The following is a 26,935-nucleotide window of genomic DNA, read 5'->3' on the forward strand; positions in this document are numbered from 1 at the left end:
TTGAACATGCCTTTCTAGAAACGCTTAATAATTTAATAATAAATCAACAGATGTGATGATCACTTAAGCATTTAAAGTCCGCCTGCTCAATATCATCGCTACATCATCACGGCTTGATCATGATTTAGTGTGTTCAATTAATTCTGGGAATCACTGTGGAAATACTCTAAATTTGGAATGGCTACACGGAGGTGAAACTTTAAATAATTGAACATGTTAAGGGACTTACTAACTACAAATTAATTTGTTAATGAAAATTAATTTGTTACAGGGAGGGGAAACTAATAATAACTGAACGTGTTAAGGGACTAACTAACTACAAATTAATTTGTTATTTCAAAGGAATTTTAAATTAAAGTGAGCTAAAGTGAGAAACATTTTTATAGAAAATGGCTTGGGAATCGTCAAGTGAGAAAATCTAATGACTTTGCTGGAAATTGTCAAAGTTCCAAGCAAATTGAGAAAAATATTCATATAAGTTGTTGAGCAAATTTAACTTATTAGGTTTTAGAACTTAAAGTCATATAGATATTAGATTCTTAAATACTATAGTATTTTGTTTGATTTCAATATGAATAATAAGTAAACAGCTTAATATTAATAATTCCTTTATGGTATTTTATCATACATTTTTGAGAAATATTTTATTTGTGTCATATTAATGAATTTTATGCTTATAGAATTATTTCTGAAATACTTTCTACTGTGTTTTTAATAAACACGAAACAATAAATTCTTCATTCATTTTGATAATGAACTTGAGACGTCTGTGCAATTACTCATAAGATACTTCAGTAACAAATAGTTACCTCAAACTTTAAAAACTACCAGAAGCTTTCTTTAAGTTATCTTTCTTTGTTTACAAATAGCTAAAATCTGAGCAAAAAAAAATATACCTGGGCAGTTGTCAATCAGTTGCTTATCTCACCGTATCAACAACAACCTATTTGCTTAAACTGAAAGCAAAGTTTAAGCTCTGCAAGCCCAAGCAAAAATGCCTAGAAAGTGCAGCTGACTGCAGTAATTATTTAGTAACATTTCGTAACTGTGTCACATATTTTTTGACTAAAAATAAACGAAAACGAATTTAAATTACATGTAATGTTTAAAACCATTTTGCATGTCTATATAGTTGTCAATTGAAATAACTTTTACTGGGAGCGTGTGCGGCTACTGCATGATCGCACACCACTGCACAAAATGCACACGCGCACTCACACTATCAGTAACGCACTCACACCTAGACAGACTGGCACACACAAATACACGGGGCAGTCAAACGCTGACGATGACGTTTCAAAAATTAAAAAAGACGCCGGATCCGAGACCTGAGACGTGCCAGCCAACAATACAAAAAAAAAAATTAAAATAAAACAAATGGAAAGGGTAAGGTTGAAAGGGTACCTGGGGAAATACCTAGCTACACCCAATTACACAAAATTTGCATCGAATCTAAATTATTTTAAACTATTGGGTTTGAAAAAGTTCTCAATAAGAGTAGCAAAACAAAACTTGTTTAAAAAAAATAACTAAAACTACAAATTAAAAAAGGTTATAATATTTAAAATTGAACTAATACTTTTACTTTAATAATGTCTGTAATTCTATCTATAAAATCTGCAAAAATGTAAAAAATCGATAAAAACTAGTTTAAAAATGATTAAGTAAAGATAAAAACCACATTTATGATAGAGCTCAGAAACCGCCAAAATACTAAACAATGAATGGTTCTGGGACACATAAAATTAAATAAAAATTAATATAATTTAATACATTTAAAAGTATAAAACAGCTCATATAAAGAAACCCAAATAAATTGATCATTATCAAAATAATCACATAAATTTGGGATTACAACGTTAAGGGTCAAAACATTTTGTTTTCCGAGGTCACACATTTCTCTAAAACAAAAATACTAATGAAACCCGCAAACAAGACCTATATGACTAAAACGCATCGCCTTTGGTATATATTTACTATAGCCTGGTAATAACTAACACAAACACTATATACCCATCTTTTTATTGGGTATAAAAGCCGACTTTGACAATGAAAAAATGTAACAACACAACTGCCATAAAAAGAGCACATACAAACATATTTTCGTTTATATTTTAAATTTATAATAACATTGCGCAGGCGCAATCGTATTTGCCCAACTAAATGGAACTGTAAATCAATTGAAAAGTTCCCTCTGGCAGATAATTGTTTGTAATTTTTGGTTGAATGCACTTTTGTTTTAAGCGAGAAGTCTCTCCTCTCGTTTTCCTCGTATTTCCGCCTTGGTTTTCGCCTTATCGCTCTCCCGCTGCATTTTTCTAACAATATTTTTTTGTCACTGCGCTTGTTTGTTTTTTTTTTTGTATTCATTTTGTTCACTATACTTTCACAATTTGGTCGCAGCTGATTTGTAGGTTTGAGTTTTCGGATCTGGCGCACAAATTTGGTTAAAGGTAGTTTAATTATTTAAAAACGTATGTTCCTAAGTCTTGCTGCATCCATTATTTATCTGAAAATATTGTTTTTATCATTTGAAAGTGATTTTTCTGAAAACATTATTTTGTACATGTTTGAATTTTAATATGATTTTCTATTTAATTATTCGTTTTTAATTGCACTTATATTTTATTGCAACATCACTCACTTTTATTTATAACAACACTGAAATAATTGGATTAGAAAAACGCCCATTATTAATTAAATTATTTATTTCTTTCCATTTAATTTCCTTCGACAGCTTATTCATCTGTCTTCTTCTGTTTTACACTAAATTTCTTAAAGTTTTTTTTTATATTTTTTCTGTTATTATAGCGCATGTGTGCAAAACATTTTAAAAGGTTACATAACAACTTTTCCCGTTCTGCTTTGCTCTTTTTGGTATTTCTCGCCGGCTTGCACTTGGTGACATATATGCATATATATAGAAACCGATATCCAAACACAAAAATCATTTAAGTAATTTCTGCGGACGTTTCATTGTTGTTAAAGGGTAAAAAAAAAATGTTCGGCACAGTCAACAGTGTAAAGAAATTTTAAAAATTCGTGCGAAGCGCGAAGGAGGCAAAGACAAACAAAATTTAAACCCAAAACCGAAACAGAACCCAACAAACGAACACTTTGAAAGTGTGTTACTTGCGATCGAGTTACAGTTAGAGACAATATTCACGACAGACAGCTTGACTTTGCTTCGGATGGGCTAAATACTTGTAAAATACAAAAATAACTGCACACTCGAATAACCGGGAGAAAAATACGTATAAGCCGTAGACCCGATTCGAAAAAAGAGAGATCCGCTCGTTGACGCTGCGCGTGCTGGACTCAAACTGAATAAATGCACGAGAAATGCATTTTCTAAGCTCGCGAAAAACTACAAACGCAAATAAACCTGTGGATAAACGAAAAACTGCGAAATGCATCGAAATGTGAGCGGGTCTCCAGAAGCGTTCTCACAAATACAAAGTTACTAAATCGGGCGAGAGAGTCGGTCTACAAGTCTGTTTTAATGCCGGCCGGGGCGTATACGCGATATGTGCGAGCATTCCGAGCACTACCTGACTGACTGATTGAGCCAGGACACTCGGGTATTATTTAATATGCACTCGGGTCGATTTTCCCCACTCAGAACCACCGTATCACTCAATTGCACCGATCGCGGATCTGAGTCGAGTCTTTATCTACCGCTCTATAAAACTATCAACACACACACGGTCGCCAGCGGGGTTCTCTCAGTGCATCTCTCGCACATCGGATAGTATCATGATACTCTCCAGTTTTCTTCAACCTTTTTGTTTGTTGTCCGATATACCGCGGGTTGCTGGTATGGTATTACGTCTAGAGATTACAGATTTAAGGTTATATTTTCTGGCTGAATTGCCTGCGATTTAAGTTCAAGGTCTGGCCCATGGGTTAGGTCTTGTCTACAACTTGGCATGGGATTGAGCAGGAAATAAACGAGAAATAAAAACGACTGTCACCAAAATTAAATTATATAATAATTTTGTAAAACAATTGTAATTCGACTATAAAAAAAAGATTGTATATATACAATTTTAAGCAGATAAATTACTAGTTATATAAGTTAAAAATTCAGAACTTATTTAAGCAAGAAGCCATTGACTATATCTTAAGTTGTGTTCTTAAACCACAAATATAAGTATTGAAATATAACTAAATTTTGTCTCATTAAAAAACATTTCAATACATTTAGTGAAATCCCCTTTTTATTTCTGTGGTTATTTAAGTATGTAGATTAATCAATAACTTTAAAATATATATTTAATATAATACTAAAGGGAGTTCAAAATAAAATTGTTTTTAATTCGTGGCCATAAAATGAACATTTTCAAAACCTTAGTTTCGTTGTATCCAATCGTTCCTTTTAAATAATTTGTTAGTTTATAAGTTAATAATTAGTTTAAAATAATGTTTGGAGTTTGTCTAAAAATCGAAAATATATTTTAAAGATTAAAAGGGTAAAAGGTTTTTTATAATTAAAAGAGACAAAATGGGTTGAAAAGGTAATAAACTATATTTATTAATGGTTTAGGCCGCTAAGCTAAAAACAACAAGGCATGTTACTTTCAATTGCTTAAAATAACTACATATATTAAAAGTCTCAAGCTCCTGAAATCCATGTACGATAACAAGTCGTTGATCCTTAGTTCACATAGTCAGGGCCACTTCTCCGTTTTCCTTTTCATGCGTATGCGAATTTCTATGAATATTTTATAAGTATTAAGAAAGTTGAGTTTGAGTCAATTTTGACATGGCCTCCACCTCCCTTACCTTTTTGGTCCGCCATAGTTTTGTCAGTCTGAGATCAGCAGAAATGGAATTCAGCGGCGAATACAGGACTGCGACCTCACTTTGTGGTAGCATACAAACTAATAATTCTCATTCTTATTCAATAGTTGCCAAATCGCGAACCGCTTGCACTAGAAATTCGATATTTATTAGATGCTTACGTAACATTTCAGCACAAGATTTGCAATTTACAAGTTTTTCTCGATTTGATTTGAAAGTTTTATAGGTTTATGCAACACACAGAATATACATATAGTTATCTATTCAGCGATGCAGTGGTGCAGTCAGAAGAATTTGGGGATCAACCTGAAACTGAATTTCAGCAGAAATCTTTTTAGTATTAATGGGGGTACTTTAATTTATAAAAAAAATTGTTTTAAATAGGTTGCTTGTTTGCAAACATTAATATTAATATATTATTATCTAAATTCAACTTTATAACAATTTTAATTGTTTTTTTTTAATACTATCACTTGTTATAATACTTGCGCCCTCTGTATTAAACAAATACCCTTATTAAAAAATAAATCAATAATTATGTTTTACATTTATTTTATATTTCAATTGATTTCATTTTTTTTACATCATTATTAAATAAAGAAGTACCAGTAAAAAACCTTATTAGCACAAAAAACACAGAGAAAATATTTGCTGATTTTATCTTAAGAATTTTAAAAAATTGAATTATATTTTCGTATTGATTTACATAACAAGTTCTCTTTATAAAGAAGACACAAAAATATCATGTCAAATTTGGATGTGGTTTTTGTTTAGTGGCTAAACTTAATTACAAAATGATTTAATTTAGACGTATGTGTATACTTTGTATAAAATTACATAAATATTTAGTTGACAAAAATTGTTGATTTACTTGTTTGTTTTGTGTTGAGCTGAAAATTAAATTCGTGATCTAAAGCTAGCGTAGAACGTATACATATAATTTAGGATTATCCGATAAAATATATTTACAAATATAAAGATACGCCGACTAATAAAGCAAATTGTTGTTTTTAAAATTGATTTGCTTTATAGGGAGAGTTTGGAAGATTAAGAATGAAAAAATCAAATGAGCATGAGGCTTAGAAGTAGAAGAAATCAAAGACAAAGAAGATCTAGCTAATGTTTTCAAAGATATATCAAAGTTATTTCTTCAATAGGAATGCGGGCTGAAGATACAGATACGATTACAGAAATAAGCAATTAGCATATAGAATTGTTTATATAGGTATATATAGGTGAGCATATCATTTAGTTAGCCTAAGCATAATCAAGAGAGAATAGGGGTGTTATAGAGAGGGGTTGGAGTTAAAGAGTGTTCATAGTAAAAGGGTATTAATCAACAAAAAGGTAATTTTTTCTCCCACTCACTTCTTTCATAACTAGTTTCTAGTTCAGTTTTTGTTTAATTTCTTCTTGTATATATTGTTTTTAGTTTAGGTATATCAAAAAAATATTTTGCAGATTGTCTTAGAGTTCCAGCCGCTTTATACAAAGTAAATGAAGAGAAGTTAATCTTTTTGTAAGAGTTTGTTTTACTTGGCTCTTTTCTATCCGATTGGTTTGTATTTTCTTCTAGGTGTATGTTTGTTGGCCTTTGTCTTGGTATTTTATTAGTAATTTTAAAATTGTTTTATGTTCAAAAATTTGTGTGTTTTGTTTGTAGAAACCATGAGTTTTGTTTGTTAGAGTTTTTATTTTATTTTAGCATATTTTCGTTCCATTTCTTCTTCTGCTATGGCAAACGTATTTTCAAGATTTGTGGAATGTGGTTGTAGTCGATCTAGGGAAATGAAGTTCACAGTTATGGGATTTTGGGTGTGGGCTTGAGCCAAAAGCAAGTTCTTGATTGTTTCACTGGGTTTTTGGTATTTTTTCTTTTGTTGCTCCTAAACAAACTTATCTGGGTTGCTCACTAGTTTTTTTGTTACACACATTTACAATATACATTACACACACACAAAGTAATCGGTTAGAGCTAAAGATTATGTTGCTGATCTAGTGATAATTTTGGTTCTGCTAAAGTTGCTTCGCTTTCGGTTTTGGCCCCTAGGATTAACATGTAACGTTCGATTACAAACGAAATGGCTTAGACACAGAATTTACAAAAAAGTGTTTCTCGCAGATATCTGACTTTTAATTTCTCTCTTTATGTTTATGTTTTAATTTTTAGGATATTCATCGAGGCGTTCTAGAGGAGCAGCTCCTCATCCGTGTGCGGCTCGTTTCCGGTTTCCGCAAATAGGCAACATTCATCGGAGCCGGATGAGGCCGCTTCCTGCTCCTCGCAGTCGAGATCGAGATGATGTGCCTGCTGCGGCGACTGTACTGCCTGCTGGTGGTGGTGCGCCGGCTGTTGTGGGTGGCTAAGGTCGTGCAACCAGTCCAGCGTCTTGCCAATGGCACGCAGCCGCTTTTCCAGCGAGGTTGTGGCCAATATGTCCACCTGGTGACGTAAATTCCGTTATTAACAAGTGCTCAAACAGATTTAAACTATGGTAAACCCACCTTAAGCTGCTGCGAAAGCGGCAGTAGAGCTATGACCCACCAAGCCCACGCCGGTCCGTCGCTGATCAGCTCCCAGTTCGGCTCCAGTGGCGGCATCTGGCCGTAGCTCTGCAGGATCTCGTGCTTCTGCTCCGTACTCAGGCTCTCGAACCAGCCGCTGGCCTTGGCCAGAACCACACCCTGCATTCCAGCCAGAATCTTCACCTGCTCCTCGGCGATGGGCTCGTCGCAGATGTACTCCACCTTGGCCGTCTCATAGCCATCCTTTTCGTTGCGCGCCAGGATCTTGAAGCGCTTGCAGCCAATCGTGCTGAGGATCGAGCAGCCGTCGCCCAGCTGAACGCAGTCGCGGATGTCCAGGATGGTGCCCACATCGTAGTACCGCGATTTCCCGCCATTCGGCTGCACTATGCCGAATGTTTTGTCGCCCGATTTAACGGCTCGCCGGACCATCAGACGGTAGCGGGGCTCGCATACAAACAGGGGACACGGCACCGCTGGAAAGGCTGCTGTGCAGATGAACACGGGCACGGAGGGCTCCTGGTCGATCTCCTGGCGAAAACGCGCCTCGTAGTGGTCTGGAATGAATCGTTTCATTGCGGCTTCTAGGAACTTCGTCACTGGCCGCTTGGCCAGCGCGAAAGGAACTGGCGAGGATGAGCCCGGATGCAGGTGGTTCTGATTTTGATTCGGATTCGGATTCGGATTCTGACTGGCACTTGCACTTGCACTGGCACTGGCATTGACATTGAACTCCACAAGTGGTGACATGCACAATGGACACGGGGAGTTGTAATCCATGCAACGATCCAAGCATACCAGGCAGTACGTGTGTCCGCACGGGGTCACCACCGGTTTCCACAGTGTCCGGCTACACACCACGCAGTCAAAGTCGCTGGCGTCGATCAGCTGCCCGGCCACCGAGCTGACCGCCAGTGCTGGAGCCGATCCGTCCAGTTCTGAAAGGAAAAAATGCGTATTAGTTGCATTTTCATAGTCGAATAAGTTTGGTAAAAAGAGAACTAGGGACAACCAATCTACAAGCTTTTCTACCTTAAATGGTTTTGCTTGATATCGAATTATTGCAAATTAAATTCTGTTTCTGCTTAAGCTTGACTATAAATGATGATGATAATGATGTTGATAATGATGTTGATAATAATGTTGATGATTGTAATAAATGCAGTGTATCACATACATTTTAACTGATCAAATTGATTTCTTTAACGAATTCCTAAATAACTAGTTATAAGAATAATTATTTAAAATAAAACAAATTTTAACTTATTTATGATAAAATGGTAGGTTCGCTAGTATAAATGCTAGAGCTCAACAATATTTCATCTTTAAGATATCGCAACTAAGAATTAATTAATGGTGACGGAATTTTTATCTTAGAAACTTTTTCAAACTTTGTCACATTTATTAGCGAACCAATTCTTATGACATGTATGGGACATCTAAAGAATTTCCCATTTCTTCTAAATCGAGCCAAACGACCCAAGAACTGGAGAAAAAAAATAAAGTAGGCTTGAAGAAATGGTACGATACAAAAAATCTTGAATCAGGGAGTCCAACTTCACCTGAAACTCAAAGTTTCAGACATTTCAGGTTACTCACTTCTCAGTCGCTGCAGTTCCTGCTGCGTTCGCTCCAAAACACCGGCGAATAGTCGACTGCACCGCTGACTTTCGCCAGCTGACCCGTCCTCCACGTCCACGTCCTCCTCCCCGACGACCTTGCCACCCAGTGGCTCCATGACCGCTGACCATTTCCGCTTGCAGTGCTTCCGGTTCGCATGGCGACGTGGCTGCAGATCGAACTGCTTCTGCTCGAAGACGTGCCGCTGATGGCGATGGTGATCCATAAAGTCCAGGGCACTGGGAAACAGGAAATCTCCGTCCAGATGCAGGGATCCCGGCTCCCCGCCGTCCACCTCCACGTCCACCTCCTCCTCCATATCATCCCCGGCCATTATGTAGTTGTCGTAGTGCCCAAACTCATCTTCCACGTCGTCCAGGTGAACATGGTGATGGTGGTGATGGTGGGGGTGGTGGTGCTGCTGTTTCCTGCGCCTCCTCACCTGCTCCCAAAGCAGGGGATAGGGTGCTCGCGAGGTGGCAAAGCTGCGGTGCTGCGGCTGGAAAACAGGTGGTGTTGCGGTACTGATCGAAAATCGATTTTTGGGCATTTGGGCCAGGAGACGTTGGAGAATCTGTGGATTGGAAGACATGATAAATGTAAGTTACTATAATATCGGTACAAAGAATATGCACAGGATAGATTGTACTTAGCTTCATAATGCTTCAATATTTGTAAAAGTTATATTTTAATGTAAAACATAAAAAACACTTTTCGAACTTTAAAATCATTTTTTTCTTAACTACTATTAATGAGCGTAATTTACATTCCATTACATTCTTTTATTGGGCCAATTAATAATGCCGGTGGTCGATTTTCGTCTTTTTAAATTTTTGAATTATTTCTATTATTCATGAAGATGCATACATTTTATTTTAGATATAAATCTTTAATTCAAAAAAAGTTTATAAATTTAGATGTGTTTTCTTTTAGTTTTTAGCGCTTTTTAATAATGTCTAGACTACCACAAATTTTTCATCTTAATAAATTTGATTTACTTCTTCTATATACTTGAAGCTTTGGCAAACAAAAATGTAAGCATTAAATTGTTATTACGTCTACATCAGTCAGGCATAAATCTCGCAGCCTCGCAATTAATTTAATATCTTATTTTTACCTACCTTGGCGAGATCATGCTGAAATATTTCCGAGTTGCTGAGATTTGTATTCTTATCAAGGCAGATGGCCAAAAAGCCGTTGTACAAAGCCTCCTCTAGTCGACCCAGACCGCTTAAGGCCAAAGCTCTCAAATAGTGGGCCTGAAAAATTAAATATATTTAATTACTTAATTATTTTTGATGATCAAATTTCAAACTCACTTTTGGTGACGTACAGCGCGTTCTTAGGGCATTCTCGATATCCGCTAGAGAACTTTGAAAATGGCTCAATTTAAGGAGAACTTCAGCACGCAGGCAGAGACTCTTGAAATTCGCTGGAGCTACAAAAAATCAACATTAACATTTGAGTTAATAATGGGTTGTAAATCAAGTAAATTCCTCAATGAATGTCATCTTTGGACTCAAATGAAACTTGGCAGCATTAAGGCTTTTCGGCGTGCGGCCAAAACAATTACGTCTGCCAATATTCTAGATATATGCATGTAACGTCTAAAGACGTGTAAATAGAATCTATATCTTGGGGGATAGGGCAAGTATTCAACACGCGCAAATATTTGTCAAATTAGTATTTTTTCGTATAAAAATAAAAAAAAAACAGATATATATTTTGACAGCTGCTAAAAGAGGCGCCACTTAACATCTATATTAATTTGGTCAAATATAAAAGATATTAACAATAAGTTCTTTACATTCATTATATTTTCTGGACTTCCAAGATTGTGAAAGTTTCATAAATCATATCGATCGCTAAATACCTATTAACTTTTGTTTGTTAGCTAAATGATCCATTCCACGAGAAAAATAATTAATGCACAGAATTTGTTGTTTATCGATCGCGATAATCCTTAGGTTATAAAAGAAGTGAAACAATATCACATTGATTTAAAAAACAATGTTGCAAAAAATTACCACCTCGATAAATATATTACTTATAATAAATGATTGCCTGAAAAAGCAAGCTTCGACCATCGGTAAATGCAATGTAAAAGTGAAATCAAGGTAGGCAGCAACAGCAGAGCGCGAAACACCTAGAATAGAAAGTCATTGCAGTGCCTAGGTCATGCATTTCCCACCCCACCTTCTCTCCTCCCCCTTTCTACCACCCATTATCACCCCTTGCTACGTCACGTAGGCCACTTGTGGACAATGTTGCCAAGATGCCAGCAACATGAACTAATGCAACATCCTAAGAGAAATTAAGAGATATTTGGAAAATTAACAGCACAGATTTCTGTTGAATTTTCATTTGTCCCTGTTAGTTATTTTCTCTTAATATTTTACTCTTTCACTGTTAAAATCAAAGAGATTAAAACTGTAAAACAGACGCGCGCAGCTGTTGTTAGGACGGAAAACGCGATTATGTTATGTTATGTTATGTAGCCTAACATTACGCAACATTAGCCTAACAACAAATTGACAATAAAAACAACAAGAACAACATTAGCATTTTAGTGTAAGACCCTAATAACCATTTTTGGTGTTATTGCAATTGTTACACACATTTGCTTATATATAAATGCGTAAATAACATCTGGATCACTTTCCCTCGGCAATTTCCCAAACCAGATATTAATTATTTGCCATATTTTATTATATTATTTCCTGATCTAATTGAACAGTAATAATAAAAACAAATTTAGGAATTTGATATAAGATAATTTCCTTGTTTGTTTTATTACTTTGTTTGTATACATTAACATACAAGATATCTCTATTTTATTAATTTTGTGTTATAAGTTTGCATATTTCCCGCATCTTATAAAACATCCGATTACCACCACATTGTTGTTGATTATGTAAAAAGCAAGTCAATATTTCTTGTTTACTTCGTTATGCCCATTTTATGGCTTTTGCGTTGGGGTGTCAAATGAATTCTAAATTTAAAATTCCAGTGATAGGGGTTTGTTTGCAAGATAACGCCTATTAGATTGGATTTGCGGCTAAGCGTTATGTGAATGAAGGTGCCAAACATAACGGGACTTTACTGCGGCCTGCCAGATAACGGGAAAATGTTATTTAACTGTTTACTCTTCTAACGGTTTTTAAACTGTCTTTTTTCGTGCGATAAGATGGGCATTTTTTATACTTTGACAGATTTGCGATATCTTTAAGTGAATAACAAAGCGGATGTATAATATTTTGATTGTATATTTTATTAATTTGGTTGTTAAAAGTAACAGAATAGATTTAATCCATTTTTTTAAGTAAATCAGATCAAGTCATACATTTAAATAAAAGCATATAGAAATATAGGAAAAATAGCTATCTTAAGTATACAACTGTAGTGATATTTCCGTAAATTTTCTACACGTTTTTCACTTTAAAAGTGGTTTCCCTGTTTGTTATGCAATATTCTCGTACGATCTCCTTTCCTTTTACTCCGCCACATCACTTGTTCCCAAGTCCAGAGCCATAACTATATGTATTATGCATACTAATTATATTTATTTCTACATTATATCACGCTGAAGGCGGCCACGTTCTCGGTGACCAGCTACTTCCCGTTCGATCTGCGACTATATGTGTGCGTATCCATCAGATACTTCTACTTACAACCACATCGAGTGGGCAAAAAAAAACACGAATTCAATTAAAATGCAAAGCCAAACGCTGACGGGCTGCTGCCGTTGTTGTGGTGGCGTTTGTTTTTGCTTTTGCGACTGCTACCAATTTGCACTTATTAGAGAATTTTACGCTCTACGTCCGCCCCAGCCGCGCCCCCTTTTCAGCCCCGCCCCCAAAGATATAGCAACATCTTCCACGCGGGGCCAAGTTTCCGTTACGCTGCAGACAATTTAAGCCCAACTGTTGATAAATTGCATTTGGCTTCAGATATGACTATTCTCATATGTGTGCAATTTATATATGTTTTTTGCGTACACTCGGTAAAAAAGCTTTCTATACAAAAATTGTTGAGTTGCACAAAAAAATTCTTTAAATTAATGACGAAATTTTTTAAACTTTTACTTCTTTTTACTATTTTAACTATTTATTATTTATTTTTCTATATGGTAAATCTAACATTTTAACATTTATATTTTTCATTAACTCATTTTTAAAATTTTTTTTAAATGGATCTCATTATTTTGATATTTAGATTATAAAAATTGAATCTCATATTTTCTTTGCCTGTATCTATATCTTTTTCGTGCCAGCGTGTCTTTTTTTTTGGCGTGTGTGTGCACTCAAAATCAGATTTCGTCACGTACATTAAAAATCGTTTGCAAAATTCCCACCACAGCAGAAAAAAATTACAATGAATATTGAGGATAGAAGCGAATTTTCCTTGGCGGTTGACAGACGGCATTGGCATGGATTGCATAACGAAATCAGAAATCTTAGAATTTTGATTTCCGCATAAAGACAACATCAGAGATATAAAGACAAAGGCATTTCTAGCGCAAGCCGTTGAATCATTTGATTTATTTATTTTTAAATGCCAAGCAACAAAGTGACAAGTAGCGAGCAAAGAATGCATGCTCCTCTCAAGTTCTTTAATTCAATTGTGCTTAAAAGTCGTTAAACAATTTGCTAAAAATAAATACGTTGCGTATACGCCGCATGGTCCGAGCTGTGATTGTTCGCATATGAGCACCACACACACTCACTGGATTATTATGCAAAGGAATATATATAAGTGAAGAGGGCAGAACGCTGGAGGGGGTGGCAAAAAACTGACCTAAATACTAAATGAATGCCCATAAAACTGCACCAAGTGAAACGGGAAACGAGCGGCCATAAACGAGCGGCAAAAAGATGGCAAACTTTATGCGACACCCCCCAGTTCTCAGCGCCGAAACGGAATCCAAACCCGTAGGGAAATTGACCGTTTTTGATGTCTATGATGGGGGATAACTGGAGCGGAGCAAATAAATGCAAAGAGACCCAGACCCCCTTGGCTAACACTCTATTCGCTCGCATAAAATATGACCATTATGCAGATGAAGCTAATTGTGCGGAATTAAGTTTATGACCCTCGTAAAGTTACTGCGCTCGATGTAAAAGCGAAAAAATAATATAAGGGTTTGGGGAAATGTCAGCAGTTAAATGGGGAAGAATGTTGAGTGTAATCATACTGAAAAGGAAAGGAAATATCCAGTTAAAGGCAAATATTTCCTTCCTTTGATATATTAGTCCCACAATGAAATGCAATATTTTGCCGATATGTTCATTATTTTAATTTATTTTTCTTTTATATTGTTTCTATTTCAACTGCTAGAAATCTTTGTTAATTTAATACCTGATCTAATTGACTTTAAATCCCCCTAGACCAATTAATCTTATTTGATTTCCTTGTTAAACTCAAATTTGTCGAAAATTTCGCATATCTAGACAGATTTATTGCATTAAAAATCGTCAACCATTTCCCTGCTTAATTTGCCTTTACAATTGTCTTTATGAATGAATGCTTACTTGTGTAGTTTTGATGCTGTTGACGGAAATGTAAATTGCTTAAAAATAATATAAACCAAATAATAATTATTCACTTTCAGGAAGTGCAGGCAGACGCTTTGTTTTCACTACTTAGCATTTAGCCTTTGGCTATTCAGCGTTAAATCTGCGACAGATATTCACGTTGAAGAAATCTATAAAATTCATTTTTATTTTTATGGTACATTTTTACGAGGCCATATGAGAAACAATTGTTGTGTAAATTATTCAAATATATTGTTGTGAACATGCATATTTGCCTCCATTTTTACTATTTTGTTAAAAACCATACATTGAGTTTTGCACTCAATTACTGTGCTTGTTAAAGGTGCGGCAAAGAAGTCGCATGCGTTATTACACAAATTAAACAGAATAAAACGATTTGTACGGATGCATTTTGAGTGAGTTGAAACTAATACACATATGTTGTAATCTAAACCAGCAATTTAATTAATGCTTTTAATTAGTTTGTGTTTTCCCATCTTCATGTGGGCGTTTTCGACTAACTCTCTGAAATGTCAACCTCCAAAAAGCATATAAAACTGGTGGAAATTTTGTTTGCAGCTTGTTTTCCGTTCTTGTTTGGTTTTTTTTTTTTGGTGAAACCCAACCGACTGTGAAGATTTTTATGGCTGGTGTGGTGCGGGTTACATCTGGGAAATATTGCTATGCGTTGTCGCATAAATTTTTGGCACTGGAAAACAAAACGCAAAAAAAATCCGAAAACAAGAAAAAGCCGAGTACGCAAACATCAAATGTCGAAGTTCAGACTGAGCCAAGGCCAAAATGCCCCAATGGTGATGATGATGCTGACAATTATTTAGAAAAGCAAGCCAAAATGTCGTACAGATTGAAAGTGAACTGGGAATATTTGGGCAAAGCAGGAGCGTAAAAAATTCAAGGGTAATTGAACCCCATTTTTACCCAATTGCGACTTAAATGTTCGTTGAAGTTGGCGTCATTTTTGTGATGACATTTGAGTCTCCAACAGAAATCCGACTTCAAATTTACTTTAAAAATAAGTCAAGGTAAAGCAGCGGGAGAATGGGAGATTCAGCGAAGTGAACTTCATTTTCAAGTCTTATATAATCCCTCAACTTTGTATTTTTGTTGTGACTCAGCCAAGCGCAACCTTCAGGCAAAGTGGAGCAAAACACAAAACAAAAAAAAAACCGATATACCCGAAAAAATGTTGTACAAATCGCAAGCACGCAAATAAAATCAAATACGAATTTTATTCAGGCAAAACAAAAAACATTCCTTCGATATTGTGTGAAACGCAAAATATTTTTATATTGTTGTTTGGCTGTTTTTCTTGTAATGCCAAGGCATTCATGAATTTTATGAACCGCACAAGTAATATTTGAAAATGTTTAACCGAAACGGCAGCAACAATTTCAAGCGCTTCAATGAGCAGCAACTCGTTGCGCGGTCTGAAGGTCAACTGGTGACCAAGATTGTTGGACAGAGGGGGGAATTCTGGGCGTTGTGGGGGCCAAACAAGTGCGGAAGTCTCACATTATGTGGGGCGTAAGATATAAAGAAGTTTTTTCATATACAAGTATGTCTTATTTATTTTTTTAGGGCCTTTTCTGTTGATTGTCTGTTAAGTCAGGCAGGTTATGCAACGAATATACAAATTCGAAAAGAAAGGCCGACAACTTCAAGGCATATTTCCGCTATGTAGTTACTTTTAGAGGAAGAATCCTAATTAATTGTTAATTTCTTAAAGGCCTAGTTGGTTAGATATTTTTGGTGCTTATTTAATACATATAATGTTGACATGCTACCATTCGAGTTTTAGAGAGCTGGTAATAAAACAAGTTTATGAAAAAATACATTATTTGGCCTTAGTGCCAGTCGATAAATGACTCCACCCCCCTTTTCCCCCTCTCACAGCCCACTTACAAGGCCCACTGCCCATCATTTCCTACCATATGTTGTCCGCCTTGCTGGGCCATATGTTGTCCCCTTCCAGATGTCATTTGATAAATGTTCTGCTCACCCACGTCCATGTCGCCACATCCGTTGTCACACGCGCCTCTGACGCGCAGTTAATTGATTTCCCAGGCAGCAGGGCAGGTCGGGAAAAAAAAACTCAACTCTCGGCTGACCTGACCACCTGACGCCAAAGCAAAACTACGGCTAAGCCCAAAACACACAGGTTGAAACCAAACACCAAAAACCATCAAAATGCATTACATTTTAGGGTGACTGAGTGATGTGGTGTTGACAGCGTATGGCAATAATCCACTTAAAAGTCATTTTAGGGTAGCTAATAGACTGGGGAAAATTGGGAATATAGTTGGTTAAAAATCATACATTTTTAGGTAAGGTTAAAGTTTTTATTATTAAAATTAACTTTGACAAAAATAAGATTTTTTAAATATATATTCATAAAAATGTTAAGTCTTATGGTAAAGAATAAACTAATTTTATTATTTTTAAGGTTGGTAAAATTGAAATTATATTTTATCGAAACCTTTTAGATTTAGTTTATGTTTCAATAAAAATTTTTATATAAAATGTTTTATAAAAGTAATTGTTTTAGCCCTTATAGTAAACGTAATTTGTAACAGAAATAAATGTTTTTCTCAACGTTTTCTTCCTAAACAATTATTATTTTAAAATAGATTAAGAGCCATTTAATATAGGTCTTGTTTTGATGGAGTGACCACCCCTTTTTTTCCAGATCTATTTTCGTCTATTTTTCCCCCTATCCCATGGCTATTTCGGACCGCTTTTCACTTATGTAATCGCCACAGACGCCAATCAGCCCCTAAACGCAGTTCGATAAGCAGACAGAGGAGAAGAAAAAAAACAACTAACGTAACCGGCTTTTTTTATGCAAAGCTGCCAAAAATATGAGTAAAGTCATGTAAGTTGAGAGGGGGCGGGGGGTATTGGCTGTGGCTTAGGCATTGCGTGAGCTGAAGCTTGTGCAATCCGCAAAAAGTAAGAGAGAGATGTGGTGGCAGAAAGAGCCAAAAGGCCAATGAGCAACAGTTTTTTTTTGGTATGGAACCAAAAGAGGCACTAAACATAGCTAAGAGCTGGAAAAAAAAAACAAGAGAAATGAAGGAGAGACGGCGCAAGCTTGGCTTGTGTCAACTTTTTGACAGCTGGTGCTCTTTCTCCGGGACTTTTGGCCAACTCTCCCACTCTCTTTTGGTCATCTGCAAAGTCGAAAAAGTATGTCAAAGTCAAATGCGCGACGTCGAAGTCGACGTCACTTTTATTATGTTTGTTTGGTAAGTGGAGCTCTTTTTTTCTTTTTTTTTTTTTTTGTTGTATTTTAGTTTACTTTTTTTTGGGTTATGTAAGGCCCAGCGGCCAACTGTTGTTGGTTACGTTAAGCTCCAGGCCCAAGATTTGCCTCAGTTTCCCCCGTTTTCTTGTGTTTGTCGTGGTCGCCTTGGTCTTTTGTCTTTTTCACGCTTAGTCTGCTGCCCCGCCCCCTCTGGCCACCCCGCCCCCAAAACCCATTGTTGCTCATTTGTTTGTTGCCAATTTCAACGCTTTTCGGCTGGTTGTTGCCGTGTGGAAATTAAATCGTGATTTGTAAATGCTCTCAAATTTTCGTCTCGCTTTTAATTTTTTTTCGTGTTTTTTTTTTGCCTGCCGCAACAGAGGATTTTGCAATTTTGTAATAAGTTTTTTCTTCTCTGCTTTTGGCGATTAAATAATCAACGGTGTGTGGCAACTATTACAATGGGAGGTTTTTGAAAGTTGTTTGTGGGGATCTGGGTCATTCTGAGCAATCCGTAAATGTCAAAAAAAATTTTTAAGAAGATCCTAAAATATTTTTTAGTTTTATCGAACAATTTTAAAACGTTTGTTAGTATTTGAAGCCAATAGCTTGTCCGTGATCATTTTAACACCAATTGCTTTGAAAGGTTTGAAATCAAACTCATTGTTTTTCACTTTTTTGAATGCAATTGTTGGATTTTAATTTCAATAAAATGTTAAAAAAAAAAACATTTATTAAAACAATTTATAGAAATTTATCGCTATTATTTTGAGCAGATATGTATAATAAGAAATATTACACAAATAATTTTCTAACTTTATTTTACAAAAGCTTTACAATCTGTCGTATTGGGTTTTCCAAGCGTTTTAGATAGAATTTGAAAAAATTCTCGGAAATCGGAAAAGCAACCGCAACCAATTACAGTTATGCAATTACTTTGCATCACTTGCTTATAGTTGCCACTTACACCTGGCTAGAACGAATTTCCCCTCAAAGCATACGGTAATGCAAAAAGTTTCGCATGCTCAATTTTCTATTTTTTTTTTTTTTTGGGAAGGAAACTTTTCATTCTGAAAAACGAGAAGGGAAAGGTGCTAAGACATTTTAGTTTCAGTCAGGCTTGTTAATAAAAAAGTTCCAAATGCTTCTGACTGTCTGACCCAAATACCCGATGTGAATGTTATCCGTGTTGCCAAAGTGGAAAAGTTTGAGTTTTACCATTTAGTGTAAACAGCTTTTGGTGGTTAAATGCTAATTGAAATCCTTTTTGCGGGCTAATCAAATCGAAAACAATTATGTCATCGTGCTGAACTTTGCTTTTATAATTCCATTCTGCCTTCGTTTCGTCAATTAGTAAACACTCCCCTTAACTTGATGACGATGTTGCCCAGTAATTGTTGCATAACTGCACTGCGGAAAACAAAATTTCGGTCAATACGATTTGTTTTATTAAAACGGAACTGTCATGAATTTTATATTTCAAGCGATCAAAAAGTCCCATTTTTCAGAAACTATAATTCTATCTTTTTTGCTTTCAGAAATGTAGTTTTGCCTAAATGGTTGAGTGTCCATATTATGCAAATAATTTCCAAATTCAAAAATTGTTTTTCAACAGTATATACAATACATTAAAAATAGTTCTTATTTGATTTAAATGAATTTTAAATGAATTAATATTAATATAAAATATTAATTGGATTTGAGTAATTCATTTATAAACCCTACATCCTCTTGTAAAATTAATTTCATTATCAAATAATTTTTTTATTTTATTTACTTGTTAGCGATCGGCAAATCTTTTGAAATCTCTGTGTACTTAAAGTGGTCTTTTAGCGAAGTCACGCCCCTTGGAAATTGTTTTGTGGATTTTATTCGCTGTGCGGAAAATGTCAGGCTGATGTAATTTTCGATAGATTGATTAGGATAAAAGGTTAAGGGTGCGAGGGAGAGGGCTTCCTCGAGGATGTCTGCTGTTGTTGTTGCCTGGGGCAACAATTTACCTGTGGAATGATGTCTGGGCCCGTGTCTATTACTCAATAGTCTAACAAATTATTGCTAGCAGTTTTGCTGATTGCTGATTGTGGGCAGCTATTGTTGCTATTGTTGCTATTGTTGCTATTGTTGTTGGGCAATGCGATAAAGCGCAACACGAGCGACAACAGCAGCAACAACAGCGGCAACAACACAAACAACCCAGCAGCAACAACTTTGCCTACGTTCTATGACATAACTGTAATTCAAACGAGTCAGAGAGCAACCGCGGCTGTTGGCGTAAGAGACGGCAATAGGCTATTAGAAAGAGAGGGGGCGAGACAGCTTGTATAAGTGAGCGGGCGACTTACTTTTGATTTTGCTATAGCTATAGCTATAGCTATAGCATTTGCTATTGCTATTGCTATTGCAGCAGTCAATTGAGTAATCTCCCAGTTGATTTGTTGTTGCTGCTGCCCGCTTGCAAATGTTGAAAGTGAATTTGGCGAATCGTAATTCACAGTTTACAATAGAATATTACTTAATAGACAATCTGGCCAGAGCGTTTGTTTTTATGACTCACGCTTGCTGTTTTTTGTCTATGTTTTTTTTCCGCTGCTGTTGCAATTGCAGTTGGCCTCATTATGCAATTTACGGCAACAAGAAAATAACGAACGACAGGAGCAACAGTTTTTTTTTTTTGTAACCTATTTTTTTACATATTTGTTGTTGTTGTTGTTGTTTTTTCAGAGTGAGAGGGCGAAATCTCAATTAGGAATATGTCTCAATGTTTTTCTTGGAACTCGAGCCGAGTGTTTGCTTGTGAGCTGATTATTACATCATTGTGCTTGTCTTGGCAGAATCTGTGGGTGCAAAAATGGAAAAATGCGAGGGGGGAGGCCTTTGCTTGCACTTAAATTTTCCTGGCATTGTTGCGCTTTAATGGAATGACACTATTATGAAACAATGAATAATTGATAAAGTTATTCAATACAATAATTTCCATGCGGCTATAAAAGGGAATTTTGCTGTTGTCTCGAACAGAATGCTTTGCAAGTGTCAAATGTCATTTATATGGATGTGCATGTCGACATTTCATAACCAACTAAATAACTGGGAATATATTTACGGGTCATTAAAAGTTGTGAAATTAAAATGAAACTAATTTAATTTCTATTGAAATGACATACTATTTAAGAGTGGGACCTTTTATTAGCTTTGTCTATTTGTAAACCAACTTATATTGTGGTTAATTGAAAGTTATTATATAACAATATATTTCCTGAATTAAACTTGTTAACTAAGTAAACAGTTTTAGATTAATTTTTTTTGACTTTCAGTTCACTAGTTTCAAAAAGAAATCTTAAAAAATGATTGTTTTATCTCATGAGATATTTTTAAATGTAGAATGAAAAAAGTTTTAAAATTTAAAAAACACTTCAAAAATAAGTCTCAAACTCCAGCTCTTATTCCAGTATAGTTATAATAAATGTGTTTAGGATAAAACTAAATGAATAAGTTTTAAGTTCTTATCACTAATGTATATCTTATGTATTTTGTTTGAGTTAAAAAAAAAAATTTAAAAGAGTTCTTTATATCATATATCTGCAGTGTTCTCAAGTTTGTTAACCACACTAACACCGATACACATATTTCACTAGGCCAACCTCGCCTACACCTAAAAACTTGTTCAGAGTCTTCGACTTCAAAGAGCCAGCGTAGAACCCACAAGGCAAACACCTCCCACTTTGTCTGATGGGTGAACTGAATTCCAGAAGTAAATACCGAAAACTTGACTTGAAATGGGAAAAGTTTGCATTTACTCGACCCGAACATTTTTAGGCCCAAAGCAAATGAATATTTGAGGCGAAAGCACAAACAATTCCTTTCGGGTTAGAATCCTCATTTGAAAGTCTTGTAAATTCTTTTTTAAAGTTTTGTTTTTTTCTTTACCTAGCTAGTGAAATGTGCGATGGCATTTTAGAAATGTGCGCCAGACTTGTCGTGGGGTGGGGGCTATGTAGCGACGAGCATGCCAAAAAGTATCTATCAGATACGCGAGCACTGGGAATGCCGGCTATGCAACGCATGGCGTCAACGAAAGAGAAAGCACACGCAGAAAGAAATAAATCAAATCGCACATTTTAAATAATATCGCAAAAGGCAAGCAGAGAGCAGCGCCAAAAATTAACACAATCTTTTTGCTCGACTACATTCTAATGCTATTCTGTATCTGTATCTGTATCTGTGACGGCCATTGGCAACTGGCTTTCTCAAGGTTAGTTGAATTTTGTGGTCGTTAAACTCTCTCCCACTTTCTCCCCCTACTTTCCTGCTCCTCCTCCAAGTTCTTTGTTCACTTTCACGGAAAGAACTCAACAACCTCAAAATGCGCAATAATTTTTGGCTGCCTGCACTTTGACTACACAGGAAAAATATTTCACGAATAAGGTATGACAATTAAATAATGTATTGACCTACTAATAATTTCGTTTAAACAAATAAATAAAAATCTCGTTTTTTAACTACATTGAGATGTATGGATCGCCTAAGAACAAAAAACTAAATTAAGGACTTATTTGATATATTTTAAATAAGCGAAATATTCAAGAAAATTAACAGTAGAATTACCATAGTTTATTTAGATTCCGCAAGTTCATTATGAAAACAAATTTACCAGAAATAAGTTTTAAAATATGACTGTTCTAAATTTTCTGTCGGTGTACCCAAAAAATCAGAAGCACTGTTTCCAGCTCTTGTTTGGCTAATTAAAAAATGTTAGCTGCCACAAAAAAAGGCAGAAATCAAAAGCACAGTCAGAAATGGCAAGAAACAAATGCTAATGAGTGCAGTCACTCTGAATGATTGCAAAAAGCGAGGGGCTAGAGGGTAGCTTTTAAAAATAGGGGAATGACGACAATGAGGGCGGGCAAATGTTTTATAACACTTGTACTCAACCTCAGGCAGAACAAAGCTAACAAGATCAAGGCGCTCTTCAAACAATAACCACAAATCGTACACATATAAATACGCGATGTATAGTATTAATGGTCTGGCTTTATCAGGTGAATTGGGTGTGCAGGCACCGTGGTGCGATAAGCGTCACGTCTTAATCACATGAATGGATATATATTATTCCCCCAATTCGTTTCCCCATTATGTCCACATCGCATCAGAGATGTCCAGCGAGGTGTGCCATATTTGGGTTATAGTCTGATAGTCGCGAACAAAGGCGAAGTGGTCTGAAGTTCAGTGTGTCGCCCTTGACTGGAAATCGCTTTCAGTTTACCATGAGAAAGTGCAGTTCTTATCATAAACAGCCACATTATTTATTCAATGTTGATGTGTACATCCTTTTTAAGTTGAGTCGAGAGAGATTGCTTTCTGCTGATCATAAGATTTATACGTTCTAGCATTCTATCTTAACTTTATTGTCTCGAATGTATAGACATTTAAAATTCTGGGTTGAAAATGTGAAATTTACTCAATTCGGACTTCCCTTTATCGAAAAGTCTATAAACAAAATCTTTTTTTTTATTTTTATACTTATTTTGGTGACAGCTTAAGAAATATTTTATCTAAATAAACATAAAATATCACGTTTATGAAATCATTATCAAAACTTTATAAGCTTGCTGCTCACCTAACATACCATTATCACTTATTTCCAGCAATCACTAAAATATGACACACAAATAATGCTCTATGATTAAGTCGCATTCCTAGAATTTGTTTGCCAGGAAATTCTGTAGAAGTCAACGCCTTTAGGTAATTACCAAGAACTACAATTTAATTAAGCGCATAAATTGAAATAATTTCGCCAATAAGTCACCGTGCTCGTTAGTCCGAAATCAAATTTCACGAACCTCTAAAAAAAATTATTCGAAGCGAAATGGAAATCCAGCGGGCCATAAAAGTTAATGGAAATCGGTGGAAATAAGGGCAGAAAGGCCACGTGGCGAAAAAATAACAAAATTAATTGCATGCTTCGTGCTAAATTCTTTCATTCAAATAACGAACACCGACTCGAAAAAAGACCATTAAATGCAGTCGACTGGTCAGCCCGAAAACACGCTATATAATTATACGATTGGCCATATAATGAAAACCATATACATTTAATGCATACACATATACGTGTATTAGCGTATTAAATTAGAAGCAGTCAAAGGAAAAAAGCCTTGCATGACATGAAGGCATTTTCAATGCAATACTTCTGATGGAGCCCCAACCTTTTTCAAGTTTTTTGCTGCCTGCTATCCAAATGTGTATTCAGGCCAAGTCCTTGCGGCTCATTTAACAACTCTTTCCACTTTCCCAGTCTGTATTACCTTTTTTGTTAATTAATTTCTGTGTACTTGGCAAACAAAAAAAAGCAACTCCTGACGAGGTCAACGACTACATTACCAGCCTCGGGTCGTAAAAAGCCATACGTATACGAAAATTAAATTGTGCATGTCTGGCTCGGGACTAAACCTCATTTCAGGAGGACATTAAATTCCTGCAGGAGTTTGAGTGTGTGTGAGTGTGTGTAGAACACTAGTGTTCTAGAGTGGCATTTTGCTCTGACATCTTCATTGTCAAGTGGGGCACTTGGCTTGGTCCCACCCGGCGGATGTGTGATGTGATGTGTTGACTGTTTTCGGGCTTGGCTTCAACGAATCTTTGCTTAAACGTTTTATTTGTTCACTTAATTGGTTCAGATTTATTTGCCGTTTTGGTCTTCACAATTTGCATTTTGCGTTAAATTCTTTTTATAACCATGACTTGGCAGTTTGTTTATCAAAAGTGTTTACGTAAAGTTTTTTTTTTCCTTTTTACTTCTGCTATTGCCCCCCCCAAAAAAAATGTTGTGGGATTCTTTTTTTATCAGCAAGAGTCAATAACTGATTGTGGCGTCGAAAAAAAAAGAAATAACGAAAAAGACAAAAAGCAAGTGAAATAGAACAAAATACATTCGATTCTTAAAAATAGACCGACCAGACTTATTTTTCGTTGGACTTTTAGCTTTGTTTACGTGTCGTTTGGAACTTTGCTGCTATTTCAATCCAGCATATAGATCCCCCATAGAGCCCACTCTCAATTATTACGCCTGGGGTAAACAAAGTCGTACGATGGATGCGTCAGCACTCAATTTGGTTAATCACAAACACGCTGCCAAAGTACACTTGATAATGACAATTATGAAAGTAACACCTCTCTTCAGGTGACCCGCCCACCTTGTGTGTGAGTTTGTCACGCACCAAAGCCGGAAAATCCACCGCCCACTTGCCAGCTTAATACCCAAAGAAATGCCAGACACTTTGATGCATTATATCCCCCGGTAAAAGCGAATGAGGAGCCCAAACACTTCGATTCACCCGAAAGGCACTTTCCAGAAGCGAGACAAAAGAATAAGCTGTATACTCCATTTAATTTTATATGCCAGAGGTAAACAGAGAAAAATCAGAACGGATTTTCCGCTGACTGTCACCGGAAGAAAAACCAAAATTGATTAGTAAACACCAAATTGAGGCAATCATGTTGACTAAAAAAATCAATTACGTGGAAATGTCAATAAACTTAATGTTTTCATCAAGAAATGATTACAGTCGTATTCACTCTTCAAATTCAGCCAATAGCTTATTGATAGAAAAGAATTCCTTAAGAACGGATGTTGATATCTATAAATTGGCAGAAAAACCTCGAAGTCGTTCAAAGAATTATCGAAATAATAAATTGCCAGGCAACAAACTATTCCGATTTACGATCTGGTTAATTTTAGTTATGGTTTTCCATTTTTTCTCCCCACTTGCACCTAATTCTGTCCATCATTGCCATTGTTTTGCTTGAGCTGTCTCACCCTGCACAGCCCCTGTTCCAAGAAATAAAAAAGAACTCTCGACGAGTCAAGTGTTTCTCGTCTGATGCCTTCTGTCTTTTGTTAATTTTGTTTCTCCCGCTGCTCTGGTACTTGAAGCATTTTGTTTGATGGATTTCTAAGTGCGTAAATCGTTGTGATTTTTTTGCTTTATTTAAAAAAAAAAAATAGAAAAAACTATTTTCGTTGAGGCACCAAGAGAGCAACAACAAAATTGTCTCTGGGAAAATGAAAATGATTAATTAGCTGTTCTTGGTGGGTATTCTTGGTTTCAATATTTCTTCTGTGTGTCTCCTAAGTGAAGGGGAAAATCCTCGTGAGCTCAAGTGACTGACTCAGCGCCTCAATAATTCATTAAAAAAGCGCTTGCACGGAATTTTATTTCGGGTGCGGAAAGAGTTGAGCTGGCAGCGCGTGCCGTAGTTCACGTCTCCCATCAGATAGAATTTGGGCCGCTCCCTCGGCCAAGGTTTATTTACTTTGAATTTGCTCTATACAAATTTCACAATTGGGTCCTTGGCCCGCCTATGCCAGTGCCATTTGTCGAGCTGAACACACACAATTAGAGTAACAAGTTGACATTCGTGGGAGGAAGTAATGGCGGCAATACGCACACGCCGCATGGGCTTGGCGGGTTAAGTGTGGGCGGTTTTGCTGAGCAAAACTTGTTGCGTCGCCATTGGGTTCCCCATTTCGCCTGACGTCAGCAAATGGGGTCTATTGAGCCTTGCCATTTTCGGCCCAGCCCTTTATTGATTTTTCAATTCCCCCCACATTGCAGTCGATTCGAAAAGGATTGCTGTTGCACTGATAACAATTTCAAGGTGATTGGGGAAACATAGTTCAAAGAAATAAGAAATATTATTTGGAAAACAAATATGTCATTTCTTAAAAGTAGCGAACAAAAATCTGGCTTTATTTGAACAATTGGCAAGAAATGTATTCGTGTAAATGTAATGGAATTACAATCGAAAAAGTTAAGCGCTTTGGTCCGATCACCCGTCCTTATGGTAACTTAAAAGAAGTTTCTAAACTATTGATTTCTATACGATTTCTTAGTTATAAACCTAATTTAGCTTACTGACAGGTCCCGAAAAAGGTTGATTAACTTTTAAGTACATACTAATTTTCGGTTAGAAAAATATACTACTGCTAAAATTGTAAAATAGTATTTAAAAACCATTTTTCGAACAAATGAAAAAAATTGTTAAGGACTGTATCAATTAAATAAAAAAAAAGTGGTGACAAAAATAACAAAAGATAAGGCTGACACCAAATATATAAGAAATTAAGGTACTTTAAAAAATGTTAATACATAATTCCTTCAGTCAATTTACCGGGACTTTATAATAAGTT

The 26,935-nt window shown here is 35.8% G+C and overlaps 1 protein-coding gene across 1 annotated transcript in view; it reads right to left on the reverse strand.

Moving 5' to 3' along the window:
* Window positions 1-5,338: 5,338 nt before the first annotated feature.
* Window positions 5,339-26,935, reverse strand: part of LOC108142440 — a 28,384-nt gene continuing 6,787 nt past the window's right edge. Inside the window, exons 3-7 of the mRNA XM_017266304.2 lie at window positions 10,269-10,387; window positions 10,071-10,208; window positions 8,929-9,523; window positions 7,309-8,267; window positions 5,339-7,246 (exon numbers count right to left, since the gene is read on the reverse strand). Of these exons, the coding sequence (XP_017121793.1) occupies window positions 6,992-7,246; window positions 7,309-8,267; window positions 8,929-9,523; window positions 10,071-10,208; window positions 10,269-10,387 (2,066 nt within the window). The 3' untranslated portion in view covers window positions 5,339-6,991. The remainder of the gene's footprint in view (window positions 7,247-7,308; window positions 8,268-8,928; window positions 9,524-10,070; window positions 10,209-10,268; window positions 10,388-26,935) is intronic.

The sequence above is a fragment of the Drosophila elegans genome, unplaced genomic scaffold, assembly GCF_018152505.1.
Source record: "Drosophila elegans isolate 14027-0461.03 unplaced genomic scaffold, ASM1815250v1 contig_208, whole genome shotgun sequence".
Taxonomy (NCBI): Eukaryota; Metazoa; Arthropoda; class Insecta; order Diptera; family Drosophilidae; genus Drosophila; species Drosophila elegans.